This window comes from Hemitrygon akajei, chromosome 8, assembly GCF_048418815.1.
Source record: "Hemitrygon akajei chromosome 8, sHemAka1.3, whole genome shotgun sequence".
NCBI classification, from domain to species: Eukaryota; Metazoa; Chordata; class Chondrichthyes; order Myliobatiformes; family Dasyatidae; genus Hemitrygon; species Hemitrygon akajei.
Window position 1 is genome coordinate 21,496,718 of NC_133131.1, and position 15,187 is coordinate 21,511,904.

General features: G+C 35.9%; 1 protein-coding gene across 14 annotated transcripts in view; it reads left to right on the forward strand.

The window, feature by feature from the left end:
- myo18ab (myosin XVIIIA b) overlaps positions 1–15,187 on the forward strand; it is a 218,052-nt gene that overhangs the window by 157,313 nt on the left and 45,552 nt on the right. For all 14 annotated transcript variants that reach the window (XM_073053423.1, XM_073053424.1, XM_073053414.1 and 11 more), the window contains 6 exons: positions 1,099–1,222; positions 3,901–4,101; positions 7,705–7,815; positions 9,221–9,325; positions 11,121–11,267; positions 14,629–14,742. In XM_073053423.1, coding sequence (XP_072909524.1) covers positions 1,099–1,222; positions 3,901–4,101; positions 7,705–7,815; positions 9,221–9,325; positions 11,121–11,267; positions 14,629–14,742 — 802 coding nt within the window. The remainder of the gene's footprint in view (positions 1–1,098; positions 1,223–3,900; positions 4,102–7,704; positions 7,816–9,220; positions 9,326–11,120; positions 11,268–14,628; positions 14,743–15,187) is intronic.

A 15,187-nucleotide genomic window follows, 5' to 3' on the forward strand; every position in this document is an offset into this window, starting at 1 on the left:
TGTTTGAAGCTAACTTTCAGATTAATTCATCAAGGAACAGCAGAAATGATGGGGGAAGACTGACAGATGGATATTTTGGGGATTGTGTGGGTAACAGTTTGCAACAATGAATGATTTGTTATTTATAATATATTTGAAGTGCAAATGTATTTTTGAAGTGGAACCAACTGAAAGAAGTTCTGGGGCTGGACATTGGAGGAGATATACATGATATAATTGATAGTGTGAAAAGCTTTGAAGACTGAAGAAAGATACCACTGGCAAATTAACCAGAAATATTATTTATTTCCTTTCAGAGGTGTTGGATTAGCAAAAGCCTGATTTAGAAATACAATTCAGTAGATGTGAGAAAGGATGGTTAAAACCTTAGGAACCTGAAAGTTCTGGCGATTTCGAGTGGTGGATTGGAAATTTGTATGGACAAGGGGTCAAGGATAAGATTTTGAGTAGCAGCTTTGAAAGGGAATTAGGATGACCATGTGTGAACATTTGTGAACAGATCATTCTCATTCAGATTTTCTGGTGCATAAACTCAAGTAGAGTTGCAGCGGTGTGCATATTTTTAATATAATAATTTGAATATTTCTTTAAAGGATACTAAGTACTTTTTAAAGTTTAATTCAGTGTGTCAGAATGTGAGGCCATTTCAGCTTCCTACAAAATGAAGCATAGACATTGTACTTGAGTATTATGAGAGATATAAAATCATTTTTTTCATTCATTTTGGGTATGTATGCATTGTTGCCAAGGTCAGTACTGATTGCCCTTGGAAGCTAGTGATGTGCTAGTTTCTAGAACTATTGTATATTGTTATGGTAAGGGTAATTGCATTAGCTGATGCTACGTTGAATCAGCAGTGAAGAAGGGATAACAATACTTGTACAGGTCATGATGATAAGTGGCTTTTAATCAATATCTGTGTAGTTAACAATGTAGTTTTCAAAATAAACTGTCTCACATCTAAGGAATTTTAAATATATGGAAGAAAATTGATTTTACAACACATTGGGAATTGTCCCATGTGTAATAACTCATCACCAACTGTAATTTGCAATACTACTTTTTGTTCTAATATTTTCTTTAACTTTCTTATTTCAGGTTTGACAGTGAGTTATTGCAAGTTCAAGATGAAGCTCAAAGAGAGAAGATTCAGAAAGAGAAACTGAGCAGAGAAAGAGATAGTTTTATAGCAGAGATATTCAGTCTAAAGCAACAGCTGGATGTATGTAATATCATAACCATAAGAAATTAATCAAATTTGTTGGAGTTGAGCAGGATTTGCAAATAACATTGAATAGATCAGTGACATAAATCAAATCTTCTATAATGTTCCTTTTTCTCAATGCTTCTTGGATATGTTGATTGAATGTTTAAAGATGGGTCATTGCTTGTATAATGTTATGTTAATAGCTTTGCTATACTGTTATAACAGGACTTGAGCATCTGTAGATTTGTAGGTTTACCAGGCAACTGTGATCCTTGCCTTAATTGATTTGAAATCCAGGTTACCTAACATCTCAAAGCACTAAAAAAATTACCGCCAATAATTTATTTGCAAAATCCACCAAAATCAATGGAAGGACAATTGAATCAATGTCGGTTACCTCTTATCAACCTACATTCTCAGGTTTGAAATAGAAACCAGAAATACTTAGGCTACGTCCACACTACACCGGATAAATCTGTAACCAAAGCTTTTTCTCTTTGTTTTAACCCTTTGTCCACACTAAAACGGCATTTTCATCCCCCGAAACTGGAGCTTTTCAGAAACGCTGTCCGAAGTGGGTATTTTTGAAAAAGCCGGATTGGCCGGATCAGTGTGGACGGGGTAACTGGAGACTTCTTAAAACACTGTCAAACAGCAGCGTGCTACTTCATTGTTTTCTTGAACGCAACCTAACAATTTCAGAACAGACGGCAACGAAACTGACGCCAGAAGAGTTAGAAATGTACTGGTGTTAAAATTATCCGGTTTGGTGTGGACATAGCCTTAGTCGGCTACATTGGGACAGGGCACATTATTCAATTGCATAACGCCAGACTCCTCAAATGGTAATGAGCTCTATTACAGGATGAACTTACCTGCAAGAAAGAGAAAAAGATATGCTCAAGACCATTTTGAAAAAATGCATCATTCCCACCAACTCCTGTGAATCTCTGATCCACAAGCAAAGAGGAGAAGTAGCATTTGTAATGGTATTAAGAATCTCACGCTGATAATGGGAATCACACAGAGGCCCTGTGTAATTAGCAGTAGAATAGACACCATCACAAATTAATATCAACCATTACTATCCACATTTTCAGAAGTATTTGCAGTTTCTAAATTGGCCTCATTAGCTACCTCCGAGCCCACAAAAATGAAGCAGAAGTAATTTATCTTTGATACCGAGGCACTGCCTGCAAAGATTGCATTTATTATACTTTCTAATTGAACAAGTTTCCAAGTGTTATAAAATTGAAATATGTAGCGCCTAAATTAAAGTTCTTTCCAGCAGAATCATCCAAAGAAGGGAACCATTTGACAGGTCATATCTGTGCCAGCTCTTTGAAATATCTATCCAATTTGCCACAGTCCCCATCTTTCTACACAGCCTTACAGTTATTTTCAATGATATGTCAAACTCTTTAAAAGTCTTGAATCAGCTTTTTGCATAGCTCACTGTAAACAAGAATTACTTACTTTCAGTCCTGTTTTTTTTTTCCTTGCCAGTGTCCTCTGGTTACTAACTTTCTCTCTGGTGGAATCTGTTGAAGGTTCTCTACTACTAGCACTTCCATCTCTGGTGGACCCCAAATATCTATCCTCAATTTCTACCCAATTCACATCTGTTTGGTGCTCCTCAATCAAACCATCTAACAAGACCCTATAAGTTTCCATAGGTATACTGATGACTTCCATCTGTACCATGCCACCACTACTGGTCTTTAACATAAATACTGTTTTAAATCTATATTTCTTGATACCTTCCTTTGCTCAACCCTCACTAAGTCCAATTTCTAAAACAATACATGCCAAATCCTAATTCATGCTGTACTGTACCTTTGCCTACAGTGGTTTCCAGTCTGGCAATATCAGTGTTTTAAAATGCTCTTGGCCATCTCTTGTTTCCTCTATTTCTTTGCAAGCCTTCAATTCTAGTACCTTGGTCAATCTTGAGTTTAATTGCTCTCCATGCTTCATCTATCAAGGTTGCTGGAATTCTCTCTAAATCTCTCTATCTTTCCACCACATTACCTTTCTTTCCTTTGTGATGCTCCATAAAATTTAGCTGTTAAACCACCTGTTGATCACATGCCGACAAGCACTTGTATACCCTGATGATATAGGCTGTTTGAAAATGTGCAGTGTGGTATCTTGCTACCTTAAAAGCATGAAATATATATACATGCTATTATTGCTGCTTCCATTAGACTTGAACATTTAAAACACTTAAGGTTAATCTGCATGGAGCTACTTGTCAAACCAGCATCCCCATGATGACTTATTTTGTCACATAGAAATATTATAAATCAAACATTTATTCTTTATGAAAATTCTGTAATTCGTTTTACATGAGGATGCAGTATTTCATGGTGTTTCACATGTTTCATTCTCTCCTTTATTATGAAATCTCAGAAGTTAAATCAGTGGTTTATATTGCTCAAACCAGGACACAATTGCACTTTAATGAGCTACAGGCTGTGTTTTCATATTTATCAACAAAGGTCATTTGACTAATAAAAATAATTATTTGGAGTTAAGTACTATATTTTAAATTTCACAGATTTTGCTCTGAGATTATGGTGTCTTTATCTACTGTATCATAGCAAAACAACTCACTTACTGCTATTGTTTTAACTATTTAACTATTAACTGCTTAATTGTTGATTTTTGTTTCTCTTTACATTGACTGCTAGGATAAAGATTCTGAGATTATCACTATAACCCAGAGGGCAGAGCGATTGGATGTAGAACTGCAAGATCTATCTTCTCAAGAATCTAAGGATGAGGCTTCACTCGCTAAAGTGAAGAAGCAGGTTCGTGAGTTGGAAGCTAAAGTTAAGGACCAGGAGGAGGAGCTGGACGAACAAGCTGGAACAATTCAGATGCTAGAACAGGTAGAATAATTTCATATATGACCAATTTAGTACAATTTTGAAAGCACAGTAACTAGTAGAATTAAACACTTAGAAGTTGGAAGCAAATATGCTGTGCTTTTAAATGATATATGAAGTCATGGTGTACAAATTTAGAGAATACGATCTATCTACTGTATGTATGCAATTTAGCAGGTTTCAGAGCACCATAAATAGAGGAGATATAGAAACAAAAGAAGCTATTTGTTTGGCCAGTGATTGTGTGAAATATTGCCCAATGCATAGGAAAGAGTGAAAATGCAACCATTGTTTCAATTCAGCAGTTGACAAAATGCACTGCTGTTTCTTACCTAGGTTACCCTTAAGGATAAGGGCTTCAGGTGCATTGGAAGATAATCTCCAATTTCTATGCCATCCTGATTTGAAAATACAGTATATTGCTGATCTTTCAATTTTGCCAGCTCTAAGTCTTGGAATTCCCTAAACAGCAGCATTGTGGGAGTAAATTCACCAGGAGAACTACAACAATTTGTAACAGCAACTCAGTGCCACCAAATCAAACTCATTGAAATTTATTTAGGCAACAAACTCTGGCCTTGCAAACAGTTTCAAATACTTAAAAAAAAAAAGCAAATTCTTAATATACAGTGCCTTGTAAAAGTATTCAGACCTCCTACCCTTTGTTCACATAAAAGAGTATTACAACCAGAGATTTTGATCAATTTTATCTGGGAATTTTTATTTGTGAATTACATGCTCCTTTATTTAACAGTAAACCCCCCAAAACAGGGAAAATTGTAAAGCATGAAAAACTAAAATATGAAAAACTGAAAGGTCAACAGTTCAAAAGTATTCATTCCCCTTTGCTCAGTACTTAGTTGAACCATCTCTCGCAGCTAATACAGCCAGTAGTCTTTTTTGGATAAGCCTTTATTAATTTTGCACAGTGTGATGGAGCACGATTTTCCTATTCCTCCTTGCAAAATCGCTCAAGCTCTGTCAGGATAGTTGGGGAGTGGTGGTGGACAGCAATCTTAAAGTCTTGCCAGAGATGTTCAATCAGGTTAAGGTCAGGACTTTGACTGTGCCATTCAATGACATCAGTTTCCTTCATTTGAAGCCACTCCATGGTTGCTCTGGCAGTGTGCTTTGGGTCATTGTCCTGCTGAAAGAAAAGCTTCCTTCCCGGTTTAAGCTTTCTGGCAGGAATTTATCCAGGATCTGTCTGTTTTTAGCAGCATTGATCTTCCCTTCAACTCTGACCAGATTTCCAGTCGCTGCTGCTGAAAAGTGTCCACATAGCATGATGTTACCACCATACTTTACAGTAGGGATGGTGTTACTTGGTTAATGCACAATATTTGATTTACATCATACTGCTTAGTTTTGAGGCCAAAATGTTCAACTTTGGTTTCATCTGACGACAATACCTTCTTCCACATCTTTACAGTCTCAAGCCAGGGCTTCGTCCTTGCCACTCTTCCATAAATACCCATTTTGTGCTGAGCCTTAGAAATTGTGGAGAGATGAACTTCATCTTCATTTGCAGCCACTGACTTTTGCAGTTCACTCAGAGTGACTGTTGGCATCACATTAGCCTCTCTTACAAGTGCCATTCTTCTTTGGTGATTAAGCTTAAAGTGGCAGCCTGACTTTGACATTGAGGCCGTGGTTTCATACTTTTTCCACTTTTTCATGATGGACTACACTGAACTCCAAGGTATGTTCAGTGCCTTTGAGATGATCTTGTACCCTTCCCTGATTTGTGCTTCTGAATTATCATTTACCTGACTTGTCCTGAATGTTCTTTTGTCATCATTTTGGTTTGGTCTGTTGAAAATCTACTATATGTTGGACTTGGCAGAGAGAGGGTGTATTTATTCTTATAAACTCATTGAAAGCAGATGATCCTCCAATTTTCTACCTCATCAAATTGGGTGAGTTCGTAAGGTAATATACAGATTGCACCTGAGGAATGTTAGTGAAGTAATTTCAAAGGGGAAGAATACTTTTTCAGTTGCACTCTTTTGGTTTTTAAATTTTGGTGAATTGTTGACAGCTTTTGGAATTTTCCTTTTGATTTCAAAGTTTGAAGTACATTCATTATCGAAGTCTGTATGCATTATACAACCCTAAGATTTGTCTCCTTAAAGGCAGCCACACAACAAACCCTAAAAGAATCCATTTTAAAAAAAGACCATTGAACACCTAATGCGCAGAGAGAGAAAAAATCGTGCAAGCAATAAATCAAGTAAATAGCTTTCGGAACTAAAGTTTTACATAAGATACGAAGCCAGTCATTGCTGCAGTTGGAGTAGGCCATAGACTCAGTTCAGCACAGAACTGAGTAAATATTGTGGAGCAGCGAGCAGAACCAGCCTGTCCCTTGCCTCTAGTCCCAACACACTGACCTTTTCTAATCTTGCTTGGTGCTTAAATCATCCAAATATCAGGTCGTTCCTCACTCTCAGTTAGCTATGGGGCTTGGGTCCCGCTGCCACAATTTGATTTGAAATGCTGCACAATGTTTTCTGGATTAGCTCAAAATAGCCTATTTCAGTACACTATTTTAAATCTAGAAAATGAGACAGTAAGATGTGAAAATAGTTGCAGGGACTGAATAATTTTTCAAGGCACTGTTATTTGATGTCCATAACAAATTTTCATTTTCCCTTTGAATTATTATACTTCATAATTATATTTTATACTTTTAAAATTGCTTTCCTCTTTCAGCTACCTTTTTGATCATTATGTTACATGTCATGTTTTAGGAGAACTTTAGTGTGTGAAGTGCACACTGTAAGAATATAATTTTGTTTTGCAATTTCTCAGCTACCCAAAGGTTCAAAGTTTGCATTTCCAGTCAATCACTGAGAAGTGTATACTGTGACCATGGCATTGCTGGATATATTTACATGAACTTCTGAAATGTTCATTAACTTTCACATCCTTACAAACCACTTTAACAATTTCCATCTCAGTCAGCAATTCGGATGTTTTCATTGATACTTCTGATTATCATACAGTGATGTTCAGTGGAAGATGTCATGACTGTGTGAGGAAAAAGGTCAAGGTTTAATCTGTGATGATTACAGCATAATTTTTTCCCTTCCCCCTCCCCTCCTCTTCTATTCCCCACTCTGGCCTTTTTCTTCTCATCTGCCTATCATTTCCCCTGGGTCCCCTCCTCCTTCCCTTCCTCCTATGGTTCACTCTCCTGTCCTGTTAAATTCCTTCTTCTCCAGCCCTTTACCTTTCCCATCCACTCAGCTTCATCTATCACCTTCTAACTATCCTCTTTCCCCTTCCCACTTTTTTTTATTCTAGTGTCTTTCCAGGCCTGAAGAAGGATCTTGGCCAGAAATGTCGACTGTTTATTCATTTCCATTGATGCCACCCAACCTACTAAGTTCCTCCAAAATTTTGTGTGTCTTGCATTAAATCACTTTGAATGGGATCACACTTCGTCAGGGTACAGGAGGGCACCTAACACCCAGAGAATTAATAAAATGTCAAAAGGAGAACGTTTCAAACAAAGCATTGTTATTTTGCACATGTTCTTTGGTAATTCATTTCCATATTAGTTCAGTTTTCCTAGAGAATAATGTTTTTGCTCAAATTCAGGCCAAGCTTCGGCTAGAAATGGAAATGGAGAGATATAGACAAACTCAAGCAAAGGAAATTGAAAGCAAAGAAGAGGAAGTGGAAGAAATTAGGCAGTCTTGCCAAAAGAAGGTTAGTTTTATTTTTTAATAGCTATTAACATAAAAATATTGTCATTAAATGGGTAGCATTTGAAAATCTAAGTTTAGGCATGTTCATTGTTGTTACAGAATTGCATACACTTGAATTTTTTAATGCATTTGGCTTGTGTGACATGAAAATATATAAGAAGCTAAAACTAAGATGAGCATTTGTAGCAATCAAGTTTTCCAATTAAAATCAGATCCCACCCAAAGTTAAATGTATTTTTCCATAAAAGGAAATTTATTCAACTTTTAAAAGAAAAGATCTTAAAAACTTTTAGAAAGTTTTATAAGTTTTAACTTCTTGACACATAAGATAAAACTTCCTTCATATTGATTATTACATTTTTCAGACACCTTATTTAATCTTAATATCAAACTTTATTTCTAAATGTATTTGTAAGTGACTGAGTGCCTGCCATTCGGTTTATTGAGTACTTTCTGATGGGATTTCATGCCAGTGAACATCTAGAGTATATAAATCTGTAAACTGTTTGAAGAATGTTAGCCAATATTGTTCTGCCATACAAGGCCATCCATTTTTTTCTGTTGATATCAGATTGACTAGTTCTGCTGTTGGTCATCTATCTTTAATATTTTGATTTTTCTTCTCTTCATTAGCACCGTTTGACCCATTGTACATTTCTTACAGCTCTGCATTTTGTAATTCTAGTGTTACTTTGTGCACCTCCTCAGTATTAATAGAATTGAAGTATTTCAAGTGAATATGTAAAGACCAGAAATCAGATGGAAGGAGGAATAAAACCATTTACTGATTTGCTATTAATTAAGATTATGGCTGATTTTTTTTACCTCAACACTACATTTCTGCCATTAAGCGCATATCTTTTGAAATACTATGGAGCTGAAAGGCCTGATTTTGTTCAATAGTTCAACAGGTACAAGGGTTCATATACCTATTCCTCCTGCAATTTCTTATGTTCAGGTCTCAGACTGTATCAGTGCTCCCTTGACCAGTCTCCAACCTGCTGTCCTATATAAGCTTATGATCTTCCAATCTTCCACAGGTATAATATTAGCTCAGTCTTGCCCATTTTAGCATGGTTGCCACAACTGACATGAGTCAGTTTAAAATACATCCTGATTCAGATTGTTTAAATTGATTTTTGTTCCTTTAGTTGTGAGTACAATTAACATCTTAAGAGGAAATTAATGGAAGATTGCAGCACAAGGTAACATTTTTTTGCGAGGGGCACTGTTTAACTTCTAGAGGCCAAATGGAAGACAATTAACAGTTAAGTCTGAATCTCAGTAGGACTTAGGATTTTGTGCTTGTGTACATAAGTGATTAATAATTTAATTAAAAAGAGACTCTTTGAAAAAATGTATAATTAAATTTATGTTCTCATGCCTTTTAATTCTTACTTTCTCAGCTGAAACAATTTGAGCTGCAATTAGAAGAAGAGTATGATGATAAACAGAAAATACTGAGAGAGAAAAGAGATCTGGAAAACAAACTTGCTGCAGTCAGTGAAAAGGTAATTCATTAAATCTTACATGAAGAAGTAAGCAACAGTTCAATTTTAAACTTTCATTAATTTTGCAATACTCATATGTAGCTTACAAGATTTTGTGATTTAGTTGAACTATAAAAATGGGATACACTCAAGCTTAAAATCAATAATGTTGAACATTTTATTTACTCATTGAGTGCAGAAATACAGCAGTGACCATTTTAAGCTAGAGGGCCAGTCTCTAGTGCATTCTATATAATTCATTATAAAAACTTTAGTATTTACATTGTAACTTTTTGAAAATTATATTGCTTAGAAAATATACAGTAAAACTGTCAAGGTCAGAGAAGTGCAGAAACGGAAGACCTAATGAGGTTTGGGGGAGTATGGAAAATATCACGTGAGCCAGGTGCTGAACCATTGAGATTTTAAGATAGTGGATTATTGGAATTTTACTGTACAGGACAGATTTTTGTTCTGCCTCCAGCACTGATCTTTGCTCAAAAGGGTGTCTGAATCTGTCTTGAATGAAATATTTGTGTGGATAAACTGCAGAATATATCTGTACTGAGTTTCTGCGAGCACCTATCAATGCAATAAGAAGAAAATAATGTTAGATAAAAGACCGGGAATAGACTTTTTAACCACTTAAATTTGTTCTGCTAATCGTTAGGATAGTGGATGGTCTGATCTGATCTTCAGGATTTCCATGATTATTTCCTATACCTGTGATTCTGTGTGGTCTATCAATTCCAGCCTTGAGTATTTTCAATGGCTTATTCTCCACAGTTGCATGTCATGGAGAATTCCAAAGATTCATGACCATCTAAGAAAAGAAATTACTCCTCAATTTGATCTTAAATAAGCAATCCCTTACTGTGAAACTATTCCCATCAGTGCTACATTGCCCCACAAAAGGACTCTATTCTAAAGGGACCTCAAAATAACAGATATAAGATCACCTTTCTTTCTTATAAACTCAGTTGAATATAGACTGTTCCCCAACAGTCAACATCTTCACCCAGCACTGGAACTAGTGAAGCTTACCTGAATTGTTTCCATTGAAAGTAAAGTCCTCTTTAAGTAATGAGAACAAGACTGTATACAGTGCTTCTGGTGTTGTTGTACTATTACCCTACATTGTTGTTGCAAGACTTACCATTGCCCCATCTATAGCAGAAGGCCTGAATGAATGTCTGGGGGAAAAGAGGTCATTCCACGTGGAGAGAAAAAAATTAGATCCAATATGATGATAACCAGGATTTTTTTTAGGAGTCCAAAACACCTACTTCATAAATCCAAGAAAAAGGCTGTAATTCATCTATTGAATCTCTGTGTCTTAATGATAGTGGGTAGAATTTGCACTGCAACTACGTTAACATCAAAAAACTATGTAATCTTTTATTTATTTATTTAGCGTAGAAGAGGCTCTTCCGGCCCTTCAAGCTGCGCTGCCTGCAACCCACCTATCTAACTCCCGCTGATTCCGAGGACAGTTTACAATGACCAATTAACCTACTAACCGGTACATCTTTGGAGGAAACCAGAGCACCCTGAGGAAACCCACGCACTTACAGGAAGAAATTACAAATTTCTTACCAGTGACATCAGAAATGAACTCTGAACTCTGTTGCCCTGAGCTATAATGGAATCGCGCTAACCACTTTGCTACCATGGCACCCTGAACAAAAGTTTATTACTAATAAAACTATGAATAGAATATTGAAATTACTATAAAGTTGTTTAGGTTTGAGTTGCAACTTAAGTGCAATGCAAGAAATTTAAATCAAAGAATTTGCTGTCTTTTCTCAAAAATTAGGTCAGTGAAAGAGATTTTGAAACTGAGAAAAGACTACGCAAGGACCTTCGGCGTACAAAAGCTCTTCTGGCTGATGCCCAAATAATGCTGGACCACTTCAAAAATAATGCACCCAGCAAAAGGGAAATTGCACAGTTGAAAAATCAGGTAATCCTTTCTAGCCTTGTTCATTATATACTGTTTCTTAAATTGGTCAAGTATTATGAGTCAAGTTACTCTGTTGAATGAATTAGATAGTAGAGAAAAATATAATTAAAAATTCAATAGAATTAAATATATATATATCCACTACTCTCCAACAGTACATTTCCCAGCAGACTTAAAAAAGACTGAGAGGATTGTAGAACACTAATCATAATTTCCACAAGACTTAGATAGAAAGAATTGACCAGAAGAATAAATATTAATATCCTATTTAAAGAAGAATACAGTTGGCCCTCCTTATCTGTGTAGGATTGGTTCCAGGACCCCTCGAGGATACCAAAAAACGCGGATGTTCAAGTCCCTTATTCAGCCTGTCTCAATGCGGTGAAGCTTAGGACCCAGCGGAACCCTAGACCTTATTTAACCTGTCTCAGTGCGGTGGACATTAGGACTCGACGGCGGAGCTCTAAATCCACAGTGTTTCTGTTCACGGAAATAATCATGATCGCGATTGAAAATAAAGTGGAAATAAAGCGATCGGAAAGAGATGAAACGCCATCGGTCATTGTAAAAGCGTTAGGCTACGTCGGTCAACGATCGGAACAATTTTAAAGGATAAAATGAGAAAGGTCCTGCCCCGATGAAAGCTACAATTATTACTAAGTAACACAGTGGTTTAATTATTCGGTTTTGGGGTTTTGAGTTTTTGATCCTCCACAACAACCCGGCACGGATGGAGAGCGCACTCAGAAGTGGTCTGTCACTGCACTGAACTCGGGAACTTATGTTCCCGAGCCCAGCGCTGAAACATACGTTCTTAAGTGTTTTATATGCATAGAAAGGTAAAATATATACTGTATACTAAGACAAATATTTAACTAACTGACGCTAAATAATACCGGATCTACCTGTTCTGACTTACTTAGTAAGAGAACTTCCGATTTTTTTCAATCCCGATCCATGATAACCCACGCACATCCTCTTGTATACTTTAAATCATCTCTAGATTACTTATAACACCTAATACAATGTAAATACTATGTAAAATAGTTGTTATACTACATTGTTTAGGGAATAATGACAAGACAAAAAAGTCTGTACATGCTTGAACAACAAGTGCTGGAAGAGCACTTCCGGGTTTTCTCGATTCGCGGTTGGTTGAATTCGCGGAAGCGGAACTCGCGGATAAGGAGGGCCGACTGCACAAGCAACCTAATATACAGTCACGTTATTGTGAACTACACACCATATGTGATTTAGGACAGCTAGCCCTGACTGTGTGTAAATTCATATAGTCCAACATCTCCACCCCATTTCTTGAGTCTGAGACAGACCATCTTTTTCATCATTATTTAGGAATCCACATAATTTAGGAGCTGTTAACTAGATTTAATCAATATATAAACCCTCCAATATAGCAACCAAAACTGATTCTGTAGTCTGGCTACTGCTTCTTCAGATCTGCAAGATAGACTATTAAGACAGCATCCCACAATTTATTTCTTCATTGTATGAAAATCCTCAGCCGTTGCTTTCAATAAGCTCTTCATCAAAACTTCCAAACTTCATGCTCATAAGCATGTTGGCACTTAAATCAAAATTCACTTCTTCACTGATGTCTAGTTTTAATGATCTACCTGGTAATGCCAAAACCTAACCATCTCGTTGTTACTGGCTTAATCTTTCTTGCTCTATCTTAGCATTGTCGGCAAAATTTGGAAAAGCTATCTCAGCTTTGGGTAATATTCTGTCTTTTGAATTATTTGTAAAATTACAAATAGTGCCCTTGGCTGTTGGCCATTACTGGGAACAATCTTATCACATCATTCATCCCAACTGTACACAGCATATGCACTGGTAAGTTTCATGCCCTGCTGAAGGTTAAACTTCAAGATTATTCTTCCCTTCCAAATCTATAAACATTGTAATATATTCATATTTTTGTCTTCAAATTCAATCATTCTGTGGTAATTAATATTTACAGTACATGTTGTCACTGCCATAAACTCCACTCTTTGAAAATGGATAAAATGCAAATGTTTAATAAAGCAATGAAGGTCTTTCAAAAAATACAAGAAGTGACCATCTGCAGCACTGATGGAAAGAAAAATAAAATTAACATTTCCACTCAGTGGTCGCAAAAATTTTGGTGCTGATGATCATGTTTTCTTGTGAGAGGTAATACTAGTGTTTTTGTTTATCAGCCCAAAACCTAATTTCATTCAGGTCATGCCAATTAAGGCAAGGGCTTTGTTGTAACCTATATGTTTTAATCACACTGAATAAATGTCATCAGTGCAATAAACTAAATTTTAAAAGGATTTGAAGTCAACAGAAAATGTCACTTTTACATTTACCAGTTAATTTGATCAAGTTTAAGCCTGCAGTAAGCTAGCAAATATCTTAAGCAAATTTGATGAAGTTTAATGATTTTTTTTTCTGATTTTGAAGTTTGATTTAGTTCTTTGCACATTCTATTTTTATAAACAATGAATGCCTTCATGGAAAAAGTACCTACATGTTTGCCCTATCATTTGGTGTTACCAACTTTTAACCATAGTATTGATATCTGTACACTGCCACGTTCATTTGAATCAGTTAAGGTAAGTCATTGTTTTCAAAGGATGGGGAAATAAATAAGGTCCTCTGAACATATCTCCTTTATTAGAGCTTGCCACTTTTATAACAAAAAAATAAAATTGATGAAGGGCTAATAATTGTCTTGTGGAACATTGGTTATAAGTAGAGAGTCCACAGAATGGTTATATCTGATCCTGTGTGGAATTGGAAAAGCACAGTGAGTTCATGATTTATAGCTGAAATAATGCGTAGAATCCAGCGATACAATGTATCAATAGGTACATGACCCAGTAAATGTGTTTCTGCAAGTTAAACACTTCTGTCTAAATGACTGAGTGCTGGTTGTTTCTTTTTGTCTCCAATTAGAATGACAGTGCATAGAAATATTCTTACTTGCATTACAACCACATCTGGATTTCCAAAGTAATTTGATGTTGCTGTTAAAGTGATCTAACCGATTTTCTTAATGGTTAACCTTTTTCTTATGACCAATAGAATATGATTTTGTTTTAAACAAAGAAAAATTACTATATAGGTTAAGGGAGTGGCTTTACTTTGCAAGTGTTTGGCAAAGGGAGGAATGGAATTCAGGAAAATGCTAAGAGACTAATTAGCTTCAGGAAATGTGGCATTTACTGATGAATTTTGGATTGCAAGTAAATTTGTACCAAGAAATTCCATGAGGTAGTTTCCCCCAACTCTCCCTTTTCTGATTTAAAAAAAATTATTGCAGTTCATATTTTTGTTTGACGAGGTAGAATGTAAACTATTTGTTTGTTGTTAGCTTGAAGAATCAGAGTTCACCAGTGCTGCAGCTGTCAAAGCTCGAAAATCTATGGAAGTTGAAATGGAGGATCTGCATGTTCAGATTGAAGATATCTCGAAGGCCAAAGTTGCAGTAAGTATATTTCTTTGCAACAACGTTAAATTTAAAAACTTGAGATTTCCATATGAATACATAGAAGTTTACAAATCATTGGATGCATAGAAGGATTCTAAGTACAATGATAAAACTCGAGCATTAATTTTTAAGAAATGTGTTGCTAGTGAAATTTCACACTGGTGAGTGGCCTGTCAATATGGTGATATACTGAATTGGGTACAATTTAAAATTATCAGTGCTAATTATTAAATAATTATAAGGAAGCTAGAAAATATTTTCTACATTGAGATTTTGTATTTGGATTGCAATTATGAACTATCCTTTCTGATAAACAACCGCTATCTACTGCAGAAGTAAACTGTTTTTAAGTTTCAGCTGATGTACTGCGCATGTACTGTCTTAGGCACATATGGGAGACTTTAATTTCCCAAGTATTAAGTGGAAGAACCCTGTGACTAAT